The sequence below is a fragment of the Sturnira hondurensis genome, unplaced genomic scaffold (assembly GCF_014824575.4).
Source record: "Sturnira hondurensis isolate 20B ecotype Veracruz unplaced genomic scaffold, ASM1482457v3 Scaffold0001221, whole genome shotgun sequence".
In the NCBI taxonomy this organism is placed as follows: Eukaryota; Metazoa; Chordata; class Mammalia; order Chiroptera; family Phyllostomidae; genus Sturnira; species Sturnira hondurensis.
This window is the reverse complement of record NW_028073852.1, coordinates 780,465-803,621: the sequence shown is the minus strand read 5'-3', so window position 1 is coordinate 803,621 and position 23,157 is coordinate 780,465. Positions and strand designations below refer to the sequence as shown.

General features: G+C 61.5%; 4 protein-coding genes across 8 annotated transcripts; 2 read left to right on the top strand and 2 right to left on the bottom strand.

The window, feature by feature from the left end:
* Nucleotides 1–5,487: 5,487 nt before the first annotated feature.
* On the bottom strand, nucleotides 5,488–9,247 carry ALYREF (Aly/REF export factor). Its single transcript, XM_037068925.1, has 6 exons — nucleotides 8,851–9,247; nucleotides 8,293–8,424; nucleotides 6,761–6,908; nucleotides 6,149–6,212; nucleotides 5,886–6,063; nucleotides 5,488–5,799 (listed from the first exon to the last, which is right to left on the bottom strand). Exons 1-6 carry the CDS (start codon nucleotides 9,082–9,084, stop codon nucleotides 5,785–5,787), a joined length of 771 nt encoding a protein of 256 aa, XP_036924820.1. The 5' UTR covers nucleotides 9,085–9,247; the 3' UTR covers nucleotides 5,488–5,784.
* A 12-nt stretch (nucleotides 9,248–9,259) lies between these two features.
* ANAPC11 (anaphase promoting complex subunit 11) lies at nucleotides 9,260–12,992 on the top strand. 3 transcript variants are annotated; one of them, XM_037069225.1, is made up of 3 exons: nucleotides 9,260–9,356; nucleotides 9,786–9,907; nucleotides 12,763–12,991. In XM_037069225.1, the coding sequence occupies exons 2-3, from the start codon at nucleotides 9,799–9,801 to the stop codon at nucleotides 12,906–12,908; spliced, it is 255 nt and encodes an 84-aa protein (XP_036925120.1). In that variant the 5' UTR covers nucleotides 9,260–9,356; nucleotides 9,786–9,798; the 3' UTR covers nucleotides 12,909–12,991. The 3 variants fall into 3 exon arrangements, with proteins under 3 accessions (XP_036925120.1, XP_036925128.1, XP_036925136.1); XM_037069233.1 differs by having other exon boundaries at nucleotides 9,263–9,368; nucleotides 9,788–9,907; nucleotides 12,763–12,992; XM_037069241.1 differs by lacking the exon at nucleotides 9,260–9,356 and adding an exon at nucleotides 9,417–9,598 and having other exon boundaries at nucleotides 9,788–9,907; nucleotides 12,763–12,992.
* Nucleotides 12,993–14,953: 1,961 nt separating this feature from the next.
* NPB (neuropeptide B) lies at nucleotides 14,954–15,603 on the top strand. The gene is made up of 2 exons (XM_037069153.1): nucleotides 14,954–15,187; nucleotides 15,278–15,603. The coding sequence occupies exons 1-2, from the start codon at nucleotides 14,954–14,956 to the stop codon at nucleotides 15,488–15,490; spliced, it is 447 nt and encodes a 148-aa protein (XP_036925048.1). The 3' UTR covers nucleotides 15,491–15,603.
* Nucleotides 15,604–17,630: 2,027 nt separating this feature from the next.
* On the bottom strand, nucleotides 17,631–23,144 carry PCYT2 (phosphate cytidylyltransferase 2, ethanolamine). Of its 3 annotated transcripts, none has more exons than XM_037068810.1 (13): nucleotides 22,980–23,143; nucleotides 21,105–21,193; nucleotides 20,691–20,852; nucleotides 20,402–20,468; nucleotides 20,072–20,156; nucleotides 19,851–19,895; nucleotides 19,180–19,318; nucleotides 18,928–19,010; nucleotides 18,652–18,729; nucleotides 18,408–18,473; nucleotides 18,229–18,294; nucleotides 17,949–18,037; nucleotides 17,631–17,876 (listed from the first exon to the last, which is right to left on the bottom strand). In XM_037068810.1, the coding sequence occupies exons 1-13, from the start codon at nucleotides 23,066–23,068 to the stop codon at nucleotides 17,765–17,767; spliced, it is 1,170 nt and encodes a 389-aa protein (XP_036924705.1). In that variant the 5' UTR covers nucleotides 23,069–23,143; the 3' UTR covers nucleotides 17,631–17,764. The 3 variants fall into 3 exon arrangements, with proteins under 3 accessions (XP_036924705.1, XP_036924711.1, XP_036924715.1); XM_037068816.1 differs by lacking the exon at nucleotides 22,980–23,143 and adding an exon at nucleotides 22,638–22,733; XM_037068820.1 differs by lacking the exon at nucleotides 20,691–20,852 and having other exon boundaries at nucleotides 22,980–23,144.
* Nucleotides 23,145–23,157: the final 13 nt, after the last annotated feature.

Genomic DNA, 23,157 nt, shown 5'->3' with positions numbered 1-23,157 from the left:
TGTCGCAGAGAAGAAAGAAAAGCCAAGCATTGTAATAGTAAAGGACACGTTCCCGGGAAAGGATGCCTAGCTTGTGGGCGGGTAGGCGGTAGTGCAGGCCCACGGGGAACCGGACCTGCGTGTGACTTTATTCCCTGAGCCCTTCCCAGGGTTGTGTGTAGGGTTGACGCCACTCTCCCGGGCATGGACCCACCGCCAGGAAGGATCCAGGTTGAAACCCCCAGGCTGGGGAAATGAAACCTGTCACTCACCCTCAGCCCACTTGGTCTGCTTGACACTGTCTAGATTCCATTTTAAGTCATCGGAGCCACATCGACTTCCTTGATTTCATCTCGTTTTCTTCATACCCCTCTCCTAGGTGGCTCTCTGTTGCCTGCTACCCCCGGCGTAGAAGGAGGCTTAGTGGCAAGGCTGCTCCCTGTGGCCCCAGTGCATCTGTCGCTGTTGCATGACGTTTCCTTCCAGACCAAGGCAACGTCCTCCGGCTCAGCTCACTCTGGGAAACCTGTCCCCAAGGAAGGTCTTGCCCCCACCCCGGGACTTTGGGAGCTGCTGGGACAGATGACTTGGCTGCTTCCAGGCTCTTTGTCGGGCTCGGCATCTCCGCTTCCATGCTCCAGCTGTCCCAGATGCCGGGAGTTCGCCCACACACCAAACGCAGAAACATGTGCAGCACCAGGAGGGACTTCATGAGACGCAGCCCGCCTGGCTGAGCCCATCCCCGCAGACCCCCGCCTGGCACCCCTCCTCGGCGTGGGGTCCAAAGTCCTCGGCACTCCACACAGGACCCTGGGGAGGAGCTCCCCTCCTCCACCCCAGCACCTGTGGAACTGTAATGACATGGAAATGGCGAATGCCTCCTTCAGTGACCCTTAAACTCTACGGATGTGGGGCCTCCTGTCCAGTCCACCCTGGCTGGTAGGGCACCCAGGGTAGCCGTGAGGCGCCACACACGCACCCACACCCACTGTTAACGGGAGAGCATTTTGGGTGATAGAGCAATGCAAGAGCGACCTGGTGTTCTTTGGGAATGCCTCAGATCTTAGGGCATATCTGTGAGCTTTCTGTGACAGAAGTCAGACTGCCAGGCTCCCGTGCAGGAAGTGCAGTTGGCCACCAGCTGTGCCCTCCCGTCGGTGCTCAGCCTGCTGCTCCCAAAGCCTCCTGTCCCTGGAAGCTGTCCTTGCTCCAAGTTGTGTCCCCAGGATGAGTCTGCTCTAAGGCAGCCCAAGTGCCGAAAAGAGCCCAGACTTACGGAGCATGTCGAATGTGTTCATTATTAGGAATCTATGTAAAAATGTACTGTGGAATTTATCTGCTTTAAACCACCACCATGCCCTGGCTGGTGTCGCTCAGTGGGTTGGAGTATCATCCCATAAACTAGAAGGTTGCAGGGTCCTTTCCCCATCAGGGCACAGGCCTGGGTTGCGAGCTCGGTCCCCAGTCACCAGGGCGAGTATGAGAAGTGGCCCGTCGTCTCTCTCACACATGGATGTTTCCCTCTGTTCCTCCCTCCCTTCCTCTCTCTCTCTCTCTCTCTCTCTCTCTCAAGCCGGTAACACAACCACCATTTTTTCCCGCAGTTTCTGAGGATCAGGAAGCAGCTTAGTGGTTCTGGCTTCGAGTCTCGCATGGGGCTGTGGTTCCCGAGCTATTGGCTATGGCCATGGTCATGGTCTCTAAGACCAGCTGAACTCCGAGCCCAAACACCCCTATGGGCAGGAGGCTTAGGTGGACAGACGGATCGAGAGATGGAACGGCACGTGCTCCAGATGAGGCTGCAGAGCCCCATGATGTGATCTGAGAAGTGCTGCACACTGACTTCCCGCAGTGCCAGCCACAGCCTGTCCTGGGCCAGTGCAGGAGGGGCCACAGGGCGAGAGGACCAGGGGCAGCCCAGTGCACCAAAGTGCAAAGGATGGTGTCTTGAGCCCCATGGATCTAGCGCACAGTTTGGGGGGTTTTCAGCTAGTGAATGTCTGTCCTGTCTGCGTCCTAACCCTCTGCAAGTGCAGCAAGTCTGAAGCGAGTCTCAGACAGCATTTTCCTCAGAGATGTCTCAGCGCACACTTACGTCTAAGGAAAAAGCCCTTTCCAGGGTCACAGCACCATTATCCCACCTGTCCCGGTGTCCAGCTCCTCGTGGCAAACACTCCAGAGTGGTGGCTGTGACCGAGTGCCAGCCCTGCTCGCTCCTGGGCCCAAGGAGCTTGGCCGGGCTCTTGGGAGTGCAGAGCGGGCAGATGTCGTGTGGCCAAGTGAAGGCTGCCTGTCAGCACTCAGCCAGGCCTTTGCACACGAAGACAGTCCGTGGGATGCCCCGACCGCAGACGTCAGCCACAGCGGGCTCCCCAGGCTCCCCATGTTTGCCAGCAGATTGCACATTGGAGGGCACCTGCAACTGCCCCTCAGGTTCAAAACTTGGCCAGACAACTCCCACAACTCGGAAAAGCTGTTCACTTCCGATCACTGGTTCATTCTAAAGAACACGGCTCAGAAACGGCCAGAGGCAAGAAGTGTGCAGGGCAAGGAGTAGGGGTGGGATGTGTGTCCAGAACTCCCATGCCCGCTACAATGCTTGCTTTCTAATTAACTAGCTTTTTTTAAAAAAATAAAGATTTTATTTATTTATCTTTAGAGGGGAAGGGAAGGAGAGAGGGAGAGAAACATCAATATATGGTTGCCTCTTGTGGGTCCCCTGCCAGGAACTGGCCTGCAACGCAGGCATGTGCCCTGACTGGGAATCGAACCAGGATTGTCTGGTTCGCAGGCCCGCGCTCAATCCACTGAGCCACACCAGCCAGGGCTAATTCACTAGCATTTTTTACACCAGAATTATATCTTTGTCACCAGTGATTTAATTCTTTCAAAATAGTTTGTAAAGAAAAAAAATGTTTGGTACTTTCTTGTTATTTGCCAATTTTTAGGATGAATTTTTAGCAAGGAAACTCCACAGGCAAACATCAGACGCTCGTAAGTGTTACCATGAAATCCTGAATGTCACTAGTGCACTCACATGGGTTTTCACTAATATTAATTCACAACTAGTGCAACAGTGCTTTACCTTTGTTTCTGTAGCAAGTACAAACAGCATAAAAGCAAACTCAGTCTTAGCTTAGGCTGCAGATCACAGACGGACTGATGCACTTGAGGTCAGAGAGATGACCTTGCGGTTTTATTTTTACACTGAAGTCCTTCAGGATACGTGATTTATTGCTACTTCCCCCAAACAGTCAGCCCTAAGGCGACTTGTTAATAATGACAACTCGTGAATGTAAATCGTAAAGCCAGTAACTTGAGAACGAGTAATACATGTAAATTACAAGTAACACAACAGCAGGGGACGTGGGGAAGCTACACGGGGACACAGCTGTGAGGAGTGCAGCGCCAGCAGACCCCACGGAAGGGGCCGGGAGAAGGGAGGCTCAGGGAGACACCTGGGGACCGGCACCTTCCCCAGCACTCAGCCGGCCACAGAGGAGTTGACCCGGTGCTGCTTCCCGCCGGGTGGCAGGCCAGGGGGACACTCACACCATAGAAGCCGACGTGGGTGGACGAGGAGAGCCGGGTTTGTCCCAAATGAGGGTGGGAGACGAGAGCATGTGCACACAGCCGAAGGGCACAGCAGTGTGCACAGGCATGTGCCCGCAGGACCCGGTCTGTGATCTCCCAGTTGTCCTGAGAGGGCCTGGGCAACCTCGGCCTGGGCGTGAGGCACTCATATGGCACTTGGACCTGGGCAGCTGCATTCCAGTCTCTGGACCCTCGAGGCGCCGGGCACTCAGGAAGTGCCTCAGCAAGGACATGGCAGGTGCAGAGGGCAAGGGATGGCCGTCAGGAGCTCCCCACGGCCAGAGCCAAAACAGCGTGAGCAGCGCAGTTAACAGGCACTCACAATCAGCAGCGAATCCGAGTTGGCACCAGTCATGTGCAACGGGCAGGGAGGAGCCGCTCCCCCCAGAGGGAACTCTGACTGCTGCCGAAGGGCAGACGGAGGTGTGAACACTCCCCACTAACGCACACCCTCAATCCTGTGCCACAGGGTACTGCAATTCGCAGGCAGGCAGCACTGGAGAAAAGGGGGTTCACTCAGTTTCAAAGCTGCTGCCCCCCGCGTTTGTGGATTACAAAGGGATGTTAGTTTTACAGAAGAGAAAACTGGGGGCTCCCCCCTGCAAGGGAGCAGCTGACGCCACGGGGAAGGTCAGATAAGCGTCATCGTGCGCCTCCGGGGTGCGCCAGCTCACGAAGTCAAACAAGGCCCAGTGGCACCGACTCTCCAGAAGGACTTGGCACCCTTCTCCACCTGGACCAGGAGAAGTCTCTACGACCCCAGGGACTGGGACGCTGGCTGAAGGAGAGTGAGGTCTGTGGTTTGCTGACAGCACTGTGCCAGTGTGAACGTCAGCTTCCAGATGGTGGGAGCATGGCCATCCTGCCCGGCATGTGCACACGCTTCAAAGGTGGCCTCCCTGCCTGGCCTGTACCTGCTCAGCCCAAGGCCACCTCTGTAGGGGCACTCGCCCTGCCAGGTGGCCTGACCCCTCCTACAGCCACCCCTTAGGCCATAGCAGCTGAAGGCAGGTGTCTGATGCCCCGAGAGCCACTTAGTGCTAGTGACGAGCAGGTCAGATGACAGTGTTGCTGCTGGCAGCTAAAGGGCTGCCCTGGGTCACACTCCTGTGCAGCTCCCTCCAGCCCTGTGGGGACCTGGGAGCCACCTGAGCTTCCAGGCACAGCAGGTGCGATGCACCTTCCCATTGCAACAGCCTCACTCTGGTCCCAGGACCTATTCTCAAAGGCCGTCACCACCTAATGCACAGCCTGCCATCAGGTGCCAAGGGCTGCTCCTCTGGCCCTCCCTGGAATGTACTGTGGCCACAGAACAGGACCCTTAACTCTGGGGGTGCCGCAGGCAGACTTGCATGGCCCATACCCTTGCCCTCTGGAGGGGGACCGAAAAAGGATGCAAAGGGTGCGGGCAGGTCTCCATGCATGGTCTCCCACAGGGGCTTCAGCCCCCCAAAGTGCACCCCAAGTGTGGTCCTGGCCCACTCTTTGCGTCCTGAGGGCCCTCCTGCACTGCATGTCAGAGGGGACACTGCCAGCTCCCACCAGCCACCTCCGCCACTGGCAATAAGAGGACACCCCACCCCAAGGACCACGAAGAAACAGTGCTGCAGAGTCAGAGCTGGGCAGCAGAGGACAGCCCGACCCAGTCCCCTGGAATCTGGCAGCAGCCCGGGCAGCCACCCGATGCCTCACGGTGCAGGCAGTGGACGGGCAGCTGCACGCCTTCCACCTACCAGACCAGGGAGGAAGGGGTCAGCACCTGCAGCACAGATGGAGAGGCAGCTCCCCCACTAGTGCCAAACACCTGCCAGGAAGCCAGATGCCAGCAGGGCTGTTCCCCATAGACCTGCCGCCGTGTCCCCTCCTCCCTCCCGGAGTCCCGGGCAAGGCCCCTGCCAGAGGGACGACCAGAGCTCCAGTTCTACACACGCGTCTGTTTATTATGGCAGAGGTGAGCGTGCCACCTCCCCCACAACAGCAACCAGCAAAGTTTATCCCAAAAATAACTCAGTACAAAACAGGTCTGTTTCAGAATTAAAAAAAAAAAAAGGAAGGAAAAAAAAAAGGAAAACCTTTACATGAAATTTAAATCCTATTTTAAAACAGAAAAAACAAATCCATCATTGGCCACACAGCCCGGCGCCCCCCTGCCCACGGGCGCACAGATGAGACGTCTGGGCCCAGCTCCACACACACGGACTGCCCGGCGCTCTAACTGGTGTCCATCTGAAACGGAGAAAGAGGTGCCCGCTCACCGAGGGGCCCCGCCCTCCAGGTCCAGGCCAGCCCTGTTGCCCTCACCCAGGACTCACCCTCGCGTTGTAAGCGTCCAGCTGGGCGTCCAACTCCTCTGCAGAGATCTGCTGCTTCGGACTCCGGCCAGTGCCCCTGCCTCTGCCCCGGCTGCCTCCGCGGGTGCCTCTCCGAGTGCCGCCGCCGCCGCCGAACCCTCCGGAGCCACGGTTTCTGATCATCCCGCCTCTGTTTACACTGGTGAGGAAAAGGGGGTGCGCTCACACACGGAGGCCTGACACCGCACCCCCAGGCCAGCCTTGCACGGATGTCCCACACTCACCTCTGTGCCGGTCTGCGCTGTGTGTCAATCTGTGACGTGACGAGCTGGATGTTCATGGGGCGCCCTGTGGCAGAGAACAGAGGGGGCACACTGCCATCAGCAGCCTGCCCAGGGTGGTGCCCTGTCTCCATGCAGGCCCCACACAGGGCCCCGGGCACCTGCGATGCTCCCACCAAAGCAGCTGGCTTGGCCACACAGGGGTTGGGGGGACCAGAGGGCACCAGCAACAAGCAGCCGGCACCTTGTTCCTTTCTCAACCTGGTTCAGGTGGGTGTTGCTGGTGGGAGGACAGGTGTGGGCAACCTGACAGAAGGAGAAGCGGTACCTTTGTCTTTACGACTGCAACCCGCTCTCAGAGATAATGTGGAGGTTCTAAGAAGACTTCACAGGATGAGTCTTTTGGAAAGAGTAGAAGGAGGGGAGGGGCGTAGCTTGTTGGATGGGGGTTCATAAGAGGTTGGTCCAGGTGTGTGGGGCAGCACGAGAAGTGACAGAAAGGGAGACAGACCAAGGGGTGAACACAAAGTGTCCTCAGCCAAAGGGGTGAGCCACATTTCTTCTACATGGACATGTGCCAGCCTCTCGGGTCCCTGGGCCCAGCCCCAAGCTCACCGTCCAAAGGGACGCCGTTGTACTGTTTCATGGCCTTCAGGGCATCTGCCTTCCGTTCAAAGTGCACGTCGGCAGTGCCCAGGCTGCGGCCGGAGCGGTCATAGTGCACGGCTGCCTTCTTCAGCGTCCCGAACTCAGCAAAGAGCTCCTGGGAGTCAGAGAGAGCAATTGTCAGCGCAACCATCTTCCTTGCAGTGGCCCTGGGTCAGTCCCTGGGCACATGAGCTACTCTGAGGGTACTTCCCTGGGAGGCAGACAGACACACGGGGGCAGGACAGTGGTTGTGGGAAACGTAGGGGCGGGGGGACAGCAACTTCCAGAACAGTGGGCCTGAGAGCCCGGCCAACGTGGGGGGCTAACACCTGCACCCAATGCAGGTAAAAGATCACAAAGCCCGTCAGAGAAGGGCATGAAATGAAGTCGCTATCTTCTCCAACAAAGGAAAGGTCACAATACACCCAAGGACTGTGCCAACAATCAGCAAAGGCCAAAACCACAGAACAAGGGATGCCTTCCAACAGGTGGAGCAGCTCAGAGGGCCCACTGGTTTGGGAGCCCTGACCCAGCCCCTCCCCCAGGGCAGATTCTGGCTCACCTTTCCCTCTCCTCCTACTCAAGCCTGCGGCAAAGTCTGAAGTCAAGCGCTGCCATGGAAACTGCCCTGACCTCAGGCAGGCTGGGAGATGGAGAGGGAACCCAGAGTGTGGGGCTACTCCGGCCGCAGGCACAACAGCGGGAAGTGGAGTTCACCAAAAGCGGTTTCCAGTGGAGGCCAGAAACCACCTTAAAAGAAGTGTTGAGACACTGTGAGTCTCACCAGCCTTGCTCTGCCCTCCCGCAGCTGAGTGCTGGGGAGCTGAGCCCAGGAGGGCCCAGCACCCGGACCCCCAGGGTGTCACCACTGAACCAGAGAACAAATTTAAACACCTTTGGGATTCAATAGAAATTTTAAAAACCAAAAAAACTAGAGACTTCAACCCAAGCTAGGTTTGAAAACCAGGCCACTGATGAGACCTAGGGAGTGATGGCAAGTGAAGCAACACAGAGGGTACAGGGGGTTCAGGGGAAGCAGCTGGAGACGCTCCCTCTCCGGCTCCTGTGCCGCCAGTTCTTCGGAGAGCGTTCTTTCTCCTCCGAACAAATCGTGACCAGGCCACAAAATAAAGCAAGCAAGCAAGCAGCCCAGCTCCGCCGGGCAGAGGAACCACTCACACTAGACCGCTCCGTTCCCACTAGAAACAGGAAGCCATGGCAGAGATGCTCACCCACGGGACCCTGTACTAGGAAGAGCAGCAGCTCCTCAGACTAGGCTGGTGGCCTCTTCCGGCACAAACGGACCTACTCGTCGGAGGTTCGCCTCCAGAAGGACCTCTGCCTGGTAGTCTGGCAGCCCCTTAAGGGGAGACAGTGGCCCCTTGGGTGTCGGGGAGAGCTCACTACCCTAAGGACGAAAAGGGTCCAGGGCCACATCCCAAACAGCACCATCAACTCTGAGCGGGTGAACTGCTGACCGAGAAGCTCCCATCCCTCACCTGAATATCAGCGTCGGACACTCCAAAATCCAGATTGGACACCAGCAGCTTCCCGCCGGTCTCCACACCGGCACCTCCCCCAAAGCCGCTGTCGAAAAGGTCATGTTGCCATTTGTCAGGAAGTTGTTTCGGCTGAAAATTGGAAAAAACACGAAAACAGACACAGACCCGTGAGTCTTATTCCAGGGTCTCCCTCTGTCGTAGGCATGGCAAGACCCTCGCTCATCTGGGCCGGGAGGAGAGTGCGGAGAGGGGCCTGAAGCCCTCGGCTTCTCGACCGCGCGGGAGCCCCAACTCCCCCAACTTCTCCGTTCCCGCCAACCAATTTCCCGCTGCCCATGAGCCCGCGCCCTGCATCCCCTGGTACCTCGCCGCCACGAGGCCAGGCGCCCAGCCCACACAAAGGCGGGGATGGTCTCCGCCTCCCAGGCCCGGCCGGCGCGCGACCTTCCCGCCCGGCCCGGCGCCCACGCCCCCCCGGTTCGGCCCGGCCCTCCACCCTACCTGCCGCACACCACCCCGTCGGCCCGCTCCCCCGCCACGGGCCTCTGCACTCACCCTGCTGTAGGGCGCCGGCCGGTTCCTGCCGCCGCCGCCCGCAGCACCGCGAGCTAGCGCCGCCCGGTTCCGGATGGGCCCGCCGCCCCGGCTCACTCGTGCAGCAGCCTGTGCTCCGCCGCGGCCTCCCTGGGAGCCGGCCCGGCCTCGACCCCGGCCCCCACCGCGGCCGCCTCGCTGGCTCCGGTTCAGCTTAATGATGTCGTCCAGGGACATGTCCATTTTGTCGGCCATGGCGGGCGCGGAATCGGCCTCGGCTCAAGCCCGCGCGTCAGCACGCCAGCTCGTCACTTCCGACGCCGCGCAGCGTCTTCCGGAGCTGCGTCCTCGGAGCGACCGCCGATTGGCTAAGGGAGCGGCGTGGGGCGGGCAGGCGCCTGCGCATTGGGGCTTGTGGCTCGGCGGGCACCGCTGCGGAGCGCCGGGCCGCGGTCGCGTTCGTTTTTGTACCTTCCCGCGCGGGCGCTGGCGCTGCCAACTGAAGGCGGGCGGGGCTGCGCGCAATTGAGACGGCAGGGGTGCGAGAGCGCCGGGGCGGGGCGGGGTGCGGCCGTGGGGGCGGGGCTCACCGCTTTTTCCATCCCTCACCTCGGGCGACCCCGGCCCGGTGGCGATTTTCTGGCTGAATCCTAGCGAGAGGCTTTGGGGCTCCGTCTGCTTGTCGCCCCCAAGTCAGTGACGTGCTGTGCGGCACATTTGTGTAGTTGTTAAGGAAAGCCTGCGCGTCCTGTGGCGGCGGTCTTTGCAGTTGCCCCGAGTGCGTGCAGAGCGGCGGGGGTTCCCACGGGCGACTTCGCCCCCAGCCGCCCTTGCTCCTCTTGGCGACTAAAGCGGTTTCTCCGAGCGGGCACTGGCTCGGGCAGCACCCTAGCCTGGTGCCTGCGTGCTGTTGTTCGGCGAACTCAGGGCAGCAGGCAATCCCTTCCCTCTTCTGCAGGCGCTGCCGCCATGAAGGTGAAGATTAAGTGCTGGAACGGCGTGGCCACTTGGCTTTGGGTGGCCAATGACGAGAACTGCGGCATCTGCCGGATGGCCTTCAATGGCTGCTGTCCGGACTGTGAGTATCCCCCGTGCTTGCCCGGCTGAGGCGGCTCCCCAGAAACCCCCGCACAAAGCCCCTAGCCTCCAGCAAAGTTAGCCAAAAAGAGGCAGGAGATGTGGGTCCCTATTTATATAAAGATGCTAGCAAATGTTTCGTTAGTAAAAATAGTGCAAAGTAGCTTTTTGACATCAAACTGGGCTGGGAAACTCATGGGGCAAAGAACATGATAACATTTGAAAATTCTCGAACAAAAAAATGGAATTGTGTAAGGACACCCCACCACCCTCATACAGCACAGGGTCGCGGGAGGAGCGTTTCTGTGTTTGCATCCTGGTTTTGCAGAAGCGTTTTAAAGTAAGTGGTAAACAGGCGTCCTGTCCCACCCACCCCAGGCGCGCTCCTAACTTAAGATCATTCCCTCAGGGTCGTAGCCCTTTCCCAGGGCTGGTTCCTATCTCTCCAGCTGTCCCCATGTCTTGTCGCTCTCGGGTGGGCTGTGGCAGGACTGTGCATTCCACTGCTCTGCCCCTAGCTGTTTCCTCTAGAGCAGCCCTCCTTCAACCTCCCCCACTCCTTGTGACTTACTTCAGTCTCCTGTAGGAAGCTGCTGCATTCGTGACCTTGCACATCAGAACAAATGTGCGGTTTCTTTGTCATTCCTTTGTCCCCACTATGTTCTGCACAGTAAAAGTATTTTCTTGTATATTTGGTTCAAAAGCAGATTTTGCGCTAGTGAGTGGTATTTTTGTCAGACCCAAGTGAATATAATGCAGAAGCAAGGGTCAGGGCTTTTCCTCTGAGACCAGGGTAGTCCTGGGAGGAAAGTGGGGCCTGGGGACTCCTGCAGTGCCCCACACTGCCCTGGGAGTGACCAGGCTTCTTGGGGCTGGGTGGATGCCCCGAAAAAGAGGGCTTCCATCCTCGCCGCAAAATGCAAACCACAGAATTTCAGTGCAGATGCTGTTTGGTTCTAGACTTCACCTTCTCACGTGGGCTGAGCAGGAAATCTCACTTGCAGGAGCAAATCCCTCCTGGTTTGATCAGGCTGGGGACTGGAATCTTAGGAGGCACTGATTGGTTCTACTCGATCTGGTTTTCCTTGATGAGAACAGTGCAGCACAGGGTTTTCCTCGGTGTGTTTTAAGTTTCGTTTCCCAAGGTGCCACAGAGACAGAGAAGCCTGGGGCGAGCTCTGGAAACTTTCTAAGCCACAGACTTGATTGTTACCCTCTGAAAAGAAAAGTGCTCCAAACCATCTTTGGGGTGGTGCCCCTGGTGACACAGGCAGGGGAGCCTGTGTAGATGGGCTGGTGGCCTGCAGAGCCCAGCTGGCAGTCCCAGCTGGGGCTGGTGTCTGCCTCCGCATCCACCGCCCGCCAGCTGCAGAGGGTGGGGGGATTTGGAGTCTGATCTTTGGACCCGCTTCACTTATTTGTTCTTTAATCAGTTGCTTTTTCTACATGCCTAGACCAGGGGTTTGCAACCTTAACAAATGGGGGCCACACTGTAACAAGCTGAAGTACCTCGCCAGGGCCTCAGAGAAAGGATTTTTAAAATAATTATTGCCCTGGCTGGTGTGGGTCAGTGGATTGAGTGCTGGCCTGTGAACCAAAGGGTTGCTGGTTTGATTCCCAGTCAGGGCACGTGGATCTTTGCATCTTTGGCTTTGGGAAGATGCTGTAACCAGCTAAACTATCTGGCCAGGGCCTTATAAAAAGGACTTTTTAAGACTGGAAATGGTGTTTTTTTAAAGGTTGGGAAACACTGCCCCCAACCAGTAAATAAGAAGGCAGAGCTGCAGGCTGGCTCCCAGGGAGACGCTGGGTGGGGTTTCGGAGCATCACTTGCCAGTGTGCTATTGCTTCAACCCACAGCAGAATCATGCGTCCCCATGTGTGGTGTCGAGAGTACTGGGACCACAGGTAACCTAGCCCGGCTCCTGAGCACAGGCATCCAAAGGCAGTTTCTGTCCTCTGTACTTAGGACACAGGTCACAAAGGGAGCTGCTGCCTGGAGAAGATGTCCCCTGTCCAGCTGCCCCTGGCTTGTCTGTGTGTTCCTCACATCGGTATAACAGTGACATCTGGTACAGCTAGTGCTAGAGGACCCCAAGGCAGGGGTGTGGGGGGAGGCGCCACTGGGAGAAGAGGGTGTAGGGAGCAGGCTTCAACTCCTCCCTGACTGTGGAGACCCTCCTCGGGGGCCTGGGACGACACCTGACTGACCGGGGATCAGGTTCTGGGGGATCAGGACCATTATTTCTCAGCCTTGGGCAGTGTGGAGTGTCCCCTGTGCCCCAGGCCCTCCATGGAGGCAGCCTTTCCGGGGTGTGGTGTGGAAAGCCAGCAGCAAGCACCCTGGGCCTTGGAGGTGGGAGCCTTTTGGGCTAGAAATGGAGAGATGGAAGGCAGCGCCATGGCCACACTCAGCCTGTGACAGGCTCCCCAGCCTGCTCCTGAGTGTTGCACTGGGCCCCTGCTGCCTGGGGAAGGGGCCTGCATGGTCTCAAGGCCCTGCCTCTGGCCCCTGGCTGGAGGAGTAGGTCCTGCTCAGCTGGGGGCAGAATCACACCGAAGTCTGGCAGTGCAGGCCCTGCATCCCAGCTGCACGGCGTCTGCTGCCGGGCCTGGGCCCTAGAAGGCCAGCAGTCTGGGCTGCGGGCCCTGCCAGGGCTCCTGACGCTGAGCCACCCTGAGGGGCTCCCACCAGGTGGGGGTCACACCAACCTTCACACAGGGGCGGCCCTGCCACAGAATCTGTCCTGATTCCAGAACCTGTCGTCTCTAAGAGGCACTGGCTACCACGGGTCCTGGGTCCCCCAGCTATGCGCATGCTCCGTGTGATCCACACCTTCTCCTGTTCCCGCGCAGGCAAGGTGCCAGGCGACGACTGCCCGCTGGTGTGGGGCCAGTGCTCCCACTGCTTCCACATGCACTGCATCCTCAAGTGGCTGAACGCGCAGCAGGTGCAGCAGCACTGCCCCATGTGCCGCCAGGAGTGGAAGTTCAAGGAGTGAGCCGCGCGGAGGGCAGGGCCGGGGAGGCACTGCTTCCTCAGTCACGATGCCCACACTTTTACCCAATAAGTGAAACTCATTAAACTGCCCTGGCCTTGCCGGAGGACTCTGGCTGCCTGAGTTCTTGGCGCTGACGTGGCCTCAGTGTGCATGCATATGAGAACTCTCATGAATAAACATCTCTGCGTTGCTGCCGGGGACCTGAGTCATGACTCCTGCAGATGGAGGGGTGCAGGATCAGCCGGAAGAGTGGGGAGCAGTGGTGGTGGGCTCTGGCTGGAAGAGCCTGGGGGTGCAAAGGCCCAGGGGTGTGCTCCTAACAGAAGCGAAGGGACCATGGGGCAGAGGCTTGTGGCCCATCAGCCAGCTTCTCACCGGATGGGAGCCCAGCTGGTTTGTGAGACCCCAGCTGGGCACAGCTGCCAGCTGTGGCCTGTAGCCCGGAGCCCCTCCCGCCAGAACTCGGTCCCGAGTGGGTGCTGGTGGTGTGGGGCCAGGCTGCACTACAAGGTGAGGAGCCCTGGTGTCTGTGGCAGACAGGTCTCCCATGCTCACATGGAAGGCCAGCTTCACATAGAGGCTGTGACTCAGCGTGGGGACAGGCTGTGTCCCTGGTGTCAAGGGGCAGCCCCAGCTAGGCAGCCCCTGGGGGCATGGCTCCAAGAGACCACAGTCCCAGCCCCAGGGGTTGGGGCAGGTTCTACAGACTGCCGAGGCTGCGCTTTCCCGAGCTGCGGAGCACCCTCCACACAACTCCTTCCCTCCCTCCTTCGTACCTCCTCGCCTCCTCGCTGCCCCTAGGTAACCCTTTCTGTCTGTGTGGTGGGTGGTGGTCTCTCTGGGGGAGGAGGGGGGATTCTCTCAGAGGAGAAGAGGTGCTGGTCACCCCCGGAGCCCTCAGGCCAAGTTCCCCACCCCACAAAACACAGCCTCGGGGCCTCCTGCATGGTCTGGTGACATTTGGGCAGTGGGGGAGGGGGCCTAAGTGAGCCCATGTAACCTGCCAGGTGAGGTCTGGCAGCCTATCCAGCATCCTCTCTGGCTCTGGACAGTTTGGGGCTGTGCAGTCACCAGGACTTCTGGAGGGAGCAGGGGCAGCCATGCCACTGCAGATGAGCCCCCAGAGGGCCCTCAGCTTCCCAGGGTGTGTGGACACTCTGGCCTGCCCCCTCGACTTGCTCCCACCCACCTGGGGGCCACCCACATTCCCTGCCACCTGGACATCTCATTGCTTGGCTGGGTCCCCTCAAGCTGGACACACAGTTGCCCACCAGGCCCTGCACATGCACAGAGTCCACCCCATCTGCTGCCTCCCGGGAAGCGTGGACCCTGTCCCCTCAGCTTGCCCCACCGCCTCCCCTCCGCTGCCCCTGCGGCCCGGGCCCACACCACTGCCTGCACCTCACAAGTCCCTGGGCCCCCCAGGGGCTTCACCCAGGGCCTGGGTCCAGTTGTCTCCTGGATGCTGGCACACAGTAGGTGTGCAAAAAATGAACCTCTACTGGCAGTTCTGTCTTCAAACCAGCATTTGGGTTGGGGAGAGAAGGCCCCAAGCCCAAGGCCACTCATCCCTCTGTTCACTTCCCAGAGCTCCTGCCTGGCTGCCTGCCATCCGCCCCAAGGGAGGGCCAACTCCCCCCTTGGGTGGGAGACAGGCCCGGGTCCACTGGCACTCCGGCCTGGGTTCTCCTCCAGTAGCTCTGGCGCTGTGCACTCAGCGGCTCTCTCGCCTCGTGAGCCTTGGGGGCCTCTGGGAGTGACTCAGGGCTGGGGAGCCCTGGGAGGGGGGGAGGTAGTTCAGCAACTGCACTTGGTGCTGCTCTGAGGCGTCTTCGGGCCAGACCGAGGCTGTAGGAGCAGCCCGGGCGCCCCCTACCAGCAGCGGGCAGCGCTGGGAACCACGGGGACCGCCGTCAGCTTGGTGGGTGCGGGCGTCGGCTCCTTGCTGCTCCTTGCCCCTCCTTGCCCGCTGCAACCATACATTAATATGGTTGCAGATATAAGGCGCCCGCTGCAGCAGCACCGAAACGCCCGAACCTGTCCCCATGGCCCGGCTCTCAGCACTGGCCGCCGCCCTGGCGCGGAGCCTGCTGCTGCTGCCCCCCCGGCGGCGCCTGATACAAGCCGGCGCGGGGCCCCGAGCCCACTCGGTGGGCCGCGCCTCAGGGCTGCTGTCCGGTTTGCGCGGGTCCCCGTACGCACACGAGCACCCCGTGGACGTGGGAACCCCCGGCCGGGCTGGCCCTGCCTGGGGGCTGCGCCCCAGCCTACGGAGCCCGGTGAGTGCGGCCGGCGGGAGGCCGCGGGGGAGGGGTGGTGGCGGCGGGAGGGTGGCGCGGAGCGCCCCCTCAGTCTCCTCCTGCCCATAGGGCTTGTGCGTCCAGGACGTCGCCCCGGACCTGCAGAGCCGCGAACGGCTCCCCGACGGCCGCGCCACCTTCCAGTGCAAGGCGGACGTCTTCTTGTCGCTCGGCGCGGCCAACTGTCGCGGCGCTTGTCGCCCGCCGTGTCCCCGCCGCCCAAGGACCCCCCGAGGAGATGGCGCCCGGTACCCCCTCCCCGTCTCCACAGTACACGGCTAAATGAGGCAACTACACGTGGAGGGAGGGGGCGCCGCGGGAGGGGGCAAGGCCCGGGGGTCAGTCCGTGAGTCCGGGCCGCACCCCGTCTGCTCCGGGAGCACCCCGCACAGGTGAGGTCCTGGGTTCCAATGTAGTGCCACGAGCTTTTTGGGCATCCCCCGCCTTCCTGCGTTTCCCAGCCCCCACTGCTCCCCACGCCCAGCCATCGGGAGGGGTGTCCAGCCAGCCTTCCCATCATGCCTCCCAGATGGTCCTCCTGCCTCGGACCCTGGGTCTCCCGAGGCCGGAGCTGTCCCTCACTAGAGGGACGAGTTCTGGCGCCACCCTCTCCTTGGAGCCCCAACACCTACCTTCCTCGGCAGCATCCACAGAGCCCTGGGTCTGGCGGGACGCCGATGAGCAGGCTGGGTCCGGCAGGACGGGGCAGCTGCGCCTGTAGCTGCGGGGAGAGCAGGCTGCCCAGAAGACCTCTAACTGACCCACTGGGGCGAGCGCCCCTGGCGCCAGGCAGCCACCCTGCCCAGCGGGTGGAGGGGCCACTTCCGAAGGTGGGCAGGTTGCACACTCAGGGTCGGGGGAGTCCAGGAAGTGGCTCCTGCCCCCACCCCGGAGCTCTTCAGAACATGAGCTGGGGCCTCAAGGGAGGTCTGGAGCCTGCCCTGGGGGTGCTCACCACCCCACGGAGCACCTGTATAGTGCAGTGCCTGAGGGAGGCTGGGGGTGGGCCTCAATCCCATTGTGCCGGGGCAGATGGCTCTTCAGGGAGGGTGCCTCCCCCCCCCGGGGCCCCAGCTGAGGCTCCCTGGCTGCTGCTTTGGGGCTGAACCCGTCTCAGGGTGGCACCCTGTTCTGGGAAGGCCTGGGGCTGAGCCAGGTGTTCAAGGAGCCCACTGGCCCCATCCTTCTGAATCTATAGGGGGACGTCTGGTCCCTCTGCCCAGGGCCCTCTGTACCCCAGGGGTCTGAGTATGGGGAAGCCTGGCACCACAGGGCTCCTGAAGTCCAGGGCCCAGATGCGTGGAGGTGCAGTGACGGCCCTGGGCCTCTCAAAGCTTCAAGTCCAAATGTGGGGAGGGAAAGTGGGTGGTGGCAGACCAGCCACGGCGTGAACCTTCCCGGTCACCTTGCTTCAGTGTCCTGCTGGGGGCTCCGAGTTAGACCCCAAGGTAAAATCGAGCCCTGACCAGTATGGCTCAGTGGGTTGGGCATCACCCCACAAACCCAAAAGTTTCGATTCCCAGTCAGGGTACATGCCTGGGTTGTGGGCCAGGTCCCCAGTTGGGGGTGTGTGTGAGGCAACCACACATTGATGTTTCTCCCTCTTGGCTCAGTGGGGGAGAGTGCTGTCCTGCCACCCCAAGAACATGGGTTCAAGCTCCGGCCAGGGTGCACATGAGCCAGTGAGTGCGTGCGCACGAAGAACACAGACTGTGTTTTGTCTCTAAAGTCAATGAAACAGAATTCAGAAGAAAGGGCTGGTTTTGGCTCCCACGCAGCCAGGCTACATGGTGCCCCTGCCCCCAAAAGTGACCCTGCAGCCACTGGGCTGCTCCAAGTGGGTCGGACTTGGGTGCGGGAGACCCCGAGATTCTGTGGACCCCCACCCCTGCGTGGGCAGCCCGCTGTGGAGCTGCAGGGGCTCAGCCTCTCGTCTTCCTGGTGACAGGGGGGCAGCGGGGCTGACAGCCCAACACAGTGGGTCTCCCACCGGCTTTATTGGTTGCACACTGGCCCGTCACGCACAAAGTGGAGAAGTCCATGGGGGGAGCAGGAAGTTGGCCGGGGAGTGGGGCTCAGAGCCCTGGAGCCAGGCTTGGGGCACCAGGAACACAGTACGAGGCAGAGGTTGCAGGTGCAGGAGGCAGCCCGGTCTGAGCCCTAAGGAGGAAAGGCTGTGCACCCTCGGGTCACTGTCCCCGGAAGCTGACTCTCGCCAAGATGGGTGGGCAGAAATCAGCTGGGTCTGTAGGAACCTCCCAAGGGGGTGGGGTGGGGGTGGGGCAGCAGTACAGCAGGGAGCGGAGCGGGGCCTTCCCAGGCACACAGGGTGGCACCCCTCTGGTCACCGGCACCCTCTGCTCATCCTGCTTGCGGGGCTCCCTCCCTGTGCAGCTCAGAGGGGAGGGTGCAGGACATGCTGCCAGACAGGTGCCTTGCAGGAGGGCGGGGGCGGCCACGCTGTGGAACCCACAGCAGGCAAGAACCCACGCCGAGGGGCAAGAAGCAGGGCTGGAGTGGGCCGAGTTCCAGGGCTCTCGTGGCGGTTGTCCTCGGTCAGAAGGGACTGTCACTCTCCCTTGTGGGCTGTGGCTCCTGCCGTCTCATGGCCTCCAGAAAGGCCAGCTCCTTGGCCTCTTTCTTCTGGTTCCGGGCCTCGTACTCCAGCCTGTGGGCCAGCTGGGTGTGAGCCGTATGCTCAGCATGGGCCTGGGGCTCCGCAGCCCAGCAGAGGCCTCACCTGTTTGTGATGATGCGCTGGACGATGAGGTCCGTGGTGAGGTCACTCCCACTGTCCACCTGACAGAAGATGCCTCTCCTCTTGGGCTCCTGGGGTCGAGAAGAGGGGAGATGTGGGCCCTGCTCTGGACGCCCAAGAGGCTGCCCAGAGCCCCAGTGCCATCAGGACAGTTCCTCTCCTGCATTAGCGTCCTTCCTGCCTCCCTGGACTGTGGGGCCCTCGGAGCAGCAGCGGCCACCACACCTGTTCCCCAGACCTGCGTGGGCCCAACACACCCCACCTGGTACGGGTCAGAGCCGTCTCTGTCAGGCACAATTTCTGTCTTCCCATGACACACTACGTCCACCTGCAGAGGGAGGAGGGGTCAGGGAGCCCCCCAGCACCACCCCACGTGGCCCCCCGCCCCAAGGAGACAGCCTCAGCCCAGTGTGCCCTGGGGCCCTCACCCAGGAGCCTCACCTTGAAGTGATCCAAGAGCTCGGCTGTGACTGCGTACGGGGCCCCGATCACCACCTCTGACACATACTGTGGAGGCAGGGGTCGCAGCTGGTTAGCTGGGGCCCCGCTGGGCTAGAGGGGGGTGAGGGATGGTCCCAAACACCAGCCAGAACTGCCAGTGGGGATGTGGGGACTTGGGGAGGCAGTGTGGCAGGGCCAGACGTCCAAGGCCCCTGGAGGCCTCCAGCCCCCACCCCCCACTCACCCTGCAGGCCAGCACGCTCAGGGTCCGCTCGTGCAGGTTCATGATGGGGTAGTTCTTGCCTTTGTAGCGGTTGACCTCCTAAGGCCAGAGTGAGGGCGGGTCAGCAAGCCTCCTGCCGAGAGCCCCTGGGGAGCACCCACCAGCGTGGGCAGGGCCTGGAGGACAGCCCTGCCCAGAAAGGCCCCAGCTTGTCTTTCGGCCCCCACAGCACCCAGGGCCTCGCTCCCCACAGCCTCCTGTGCCTGCCGCACAGGCCCCACGACCTGGAGCTGAGACCTGGTCGAAGTGCAGGCCGGCAATGACGTAGGGCCTCTCCGCCAGGCTGTGCACCTTCTCCAGAAAGTCCACGTGCCCGATGTCTGCGCCCGGGTTCAGGAGCAAGTGCAGCAGCAAAAGGCGCTGCAGGCCCTCGGTGCTCCCTGCAGCCTCGGCCACCCCACAGCCCTCCCGCCCCAGGGCCTCGACAAGTCGGGGCGCGGCTCCCCTAGGGCAGCTGTGGCCTCCCCCACCCCTAGGTCTGGAGGATACGGAACAGGTCAAAGGCACCGGCCACGTAAATGACCGTCTCGCCTGGCTGAGGCTCCTTCCCTGAAGCAAACTGGATGATCTTCTGGGACGTCTGCAGAAACTGGGACACCCCTGTCCAGGGGTTCCGCCCCCCCGGGCACTGTAAGCCAAGAGAGCTCCGATCAGTGACAGAGTCTTTGCGGGCCCAGGACCCCTCTTCTGAGCCTGCCACTGTCTGCACGTGCCTGCCAGCCTGCTCTGAGGGGCACAGTTGCGGGGGGGCAGCAGGTGTGGGGGCTACAAGGTAGGACTCTAACCCCATGTTGCAGCCTGCCAGCTGGCTCCTGGCTGTTTCCTGCACACACCAGGGCCTGGCTGGGCGGGGCCCCTGTGGCAAGTGGGACTGTGGCCCCACCCCATGGTCACAGTGGAAACTGCAGCTGTCGCCACCTAGGTCCAGGAGGAAGGAGGCCAGTGGACACAGCACCTCTGAGGGCCCCACACCCCAAGGCTACCACTGGTCACCTGGGAGGAGCCTTCTGAAGGAAGCATCTCCTTGGCAGGGGTCAGATGAGGGGACTAGAAAGAGTGGGAGGGCCAGGCCGCCCCTCCTCCAGGCAGTGCCAGTCACTCCCTGCTCAGAGCCCGGAGGCAGGAAGCAGGGTGGGGGTGAGGCTCCGGGTAATACTCACCTTGCCAAAACTGTCTGCGTACTCGCGATACTCGGAGGACATCTCCTGCAAGGCAAGGCGGGGGGCGGGGGTCAGGAGCTGCACCCCCTAGATGCAGCCAACCCTGGGACACTGCAGCCCACTGTCCTTCGGCCCGCGGCAGGTGGACACTCCTCCTTCCCTCCCAGGGATGTCCGCGGTCAGGGGGCCTCAAAGATGTGGCCCCACCTCTCAGGACTCACTTGGCTGCTGTGATGGGCCTTGGTGACCAGCAGCATGCGGCCGACGAGGTCCGTGGTGGACACGCCCTGGGTGCGCTTGCACTCTCTAGGGACAGAAGTGGCAGCGGAGAGGTCGGGTGAGAGCTCTCGGGTCACCTTACCTAGTGCAACCCAGCCTCCGGGTGCACTGTGCACAGACCGGCACATCCTCGACACTGTGGGCTGTGGCAGAGACCTGGGGCCCCCTTTATGCAGCGGCCACAGCCATAGCCATGGCAGCGCAGGCTGCGGCCCAGACATGCCCCTGTGTGCTGAGTCTGACTTACAGAAAGGGCCTCAGGTGGGGCTTACCTGTACCTCCCAGCCTGCTTCACTTCCTCGTAGGTGTCCCGGCCGTCCACAGTCAGTGTGATGTCATCTGCGGAGCAACACGGGGGCAAGCGTCCTTAACCCAAAGCCACCAAGACCTTCAGGGCTCACAACCCCCTTCCCAGGCCTGCCCTTGTGGCCGGGGCCTGATTCTGGGGAAGGACCTAGAACGTTCTCAGGCCCCCAAAGGGCTCAGGGCTCCCCAGGTGTGAGGAAGCCCAGTGCTGCCCGTGACCCCGGCAGTCGGAGCCCGCCTCGAGTGCGCACTCACTGCCGTGGACACAGAAGTCGCAGCTGTGCTTGTCCAGGGTTTCCAGCGTGGTGACGTAGGGCGCCGCCGGCACCACCTCGTCCACCCACTTGATGGCCTGCACCATCCGGTACCTCTCCTCCTGCGTGAACACTGGGGGGCCCTTGTGCCGGGCGATCTCCTCTAGGGCCAGAGTAGAGGGGCGGACACGATGCTGAACTGGGACGGGACGGGCTGCAGGCTCACCGGTCCCCCCTGGGGAGGGCCGTCCCACACCCCAGCAGCCACCGCCCTGTCCTCCAACCGGCACAGCCGCTCAGGACAGTTTGCAGGTAAGTACGTGGTCCCCTCACCCAACCAGAGTCCCAAGGAACACTGGGGGCTGCCTCAGGGGTGCGTGGGGAAAGGGCGGGTGGCATGGCCACCCCAGCCTACCGTCGGTGTGCACGCCCACGATGAGGTAGTCACCCATGGCCCGTGCCTGGCGCAGCTGGTTGGAGTGGCCGTAATGCACCATGTCGTAGCTGCAGGAGGGCAGGGCAGTCACTCCTTGGTCTGGGGACGGTGGGGACTGAGTGGCCCATGGGTAGCGAGGGGTACAGCCTGGCTCCTCTGTGCCTTCCCTAGAAAGCCTTCTTAGCAGCCACCACCAGGAACTTCTCCCTAGGGTCTGGCTGGGCCTGCACTTTCAGCGGGAACAGGGTGCTCAGCTCCAAAAGGCGCTGGTCCCTGGGCCCAGGGCCAGCAGTGGCAAGCATCTGGCTATGCCCAGGGACCAGGTCTGCACGTTCCGAGGGCTGGAGAGCAGAAAGAACAGCCCAACTCCCCACTCCTGGGACCACAAGGCCCTCAGGGCCCCTTCCAGATGCAAAGTGCCACGGGTGGTCCCTTTAAGCTATAGAATTCAAGGGTGGGCTAAACCTGCTGCAGCCTGAGACAAATGGAGAGCCTCTGTGCCACACAGGCGGCGTGGGCCAACCAGTGCCCAAGGGCAGTGCCTGTTCCTCCCACTGGGTCTCCAGAGCCTCCGTGAGCGGGTGGATCCCCACCTCCCTATCACCTGGTCTAGAGCTTTATCCACCAAGCCAGGCCTGGTCAGAGTGACCTCTCAAATTGAAGGCCATGGACAGCAGCCACTGGGGTTGGGCCCCTATGTGCCCCCTGTGTGCCAGGGACCCGCACTGCTCTGCAGCCCGAGCTGCGCCCTCAAGCTCATTCTACTCCTTCTGGCCTCACCCCACCTTCTGATTGGCAAAGCGGTCCTGCTTCTCCAGGTGACTCAGAGCTGTTGCATCTGTGACCCTGGTCACACTGTACCAGGCCCCAGCAGCCCAGCCCGTGGGATGGCGGGGCTCTGGCTCTAAGGTAAGGGAAGAAAGAAGTCCAAGCTCAGGGGCACCCAGGGTGGTCCCCTGTGCCCACTGGGCAGGCTGGGCCAGGGGGCACATGCAATGCAGGGTGGCAGTGGGACCAGGGTGTGTCCCAGTCACTGCAGCCTGTGGCTGTGGCAGCAGGGGCAAGGGCCTGCTGCCCAGGGCCAAGGTCAGAGTCCGTGGACACAAAGCCACCCTCCCTCTGCAGACTCCGTAGGTAAGGGCACATTTCCTTCTCTGCGCCTCAGGAAAGGGCCAAGAAGCATCACAGGCTATAAGTTATCAGCTGACAGCCCCAAACAGCGTCCAACAACCCTGCCCTGTGGCCCAACAGAAGAGAGGGCATGAGGGCACCCCAGGGGCTTCAGTGGGGGTCCTGGACGGAGTCACCCAATTCCTGCACTGACATTGCCCAGGCACCTAGGAGAATCTCTCTGGTTCTGTGCTGGCCAAACTAGGAAACCCGACAGACACCCCTGGGGAAGACTGTGGGTGCCTGGCTCTGTCAGACGGCTCTAAAATGGTTAAATTCATCACCCGACTTTCGCCACCAGGGTCCACCAGCTGGGCGGGCCGGCCTGACTGTCTGGCTTACTGGCAAACGTCGGGGAAGGAGCGCTTGTAGGAAGGGCGCTTCTCCCAGAACCCTCCGAGTCTCCGTGATGGGGCCAGCGGTCTGGCCTGCGTCCTGTTCCCTCATGCCGGGCTGCTGCAGCAGGGGTGGCCCTGCGTCCCAAGCGTCCCCCGGGCTCCAGTAGCCCGAGTCTGCGCTTGCTGACCACCCCCCCCCACGCCCCAATCGACGGCTGACCCCAAGCAAAGGCCCCAAGCGAAGGGCGGCTCACACATGCGTCTCCAGGTGGCAGCGGATCGGCCACCACAGCCCCGACTCGGTCCCTGCCCGTCAACGCTCGCCAACGCCCCCCTCCGCGCTCACCAGCCATCGCACCACACTCGCACTGCAGGCCTGCCCCCCGGGCCCGGCCGCTCGACGCCGACTGCCAACCCGTGTCCGTTTCGGATCATGTTCCCCCCGCAGCAGCTCGCCGGGCCGGCTCTGAAACTCAGCCGCCACCGTCTGCCCTGCTCCGCCCCGCGCACGCGCTGTCACGCGG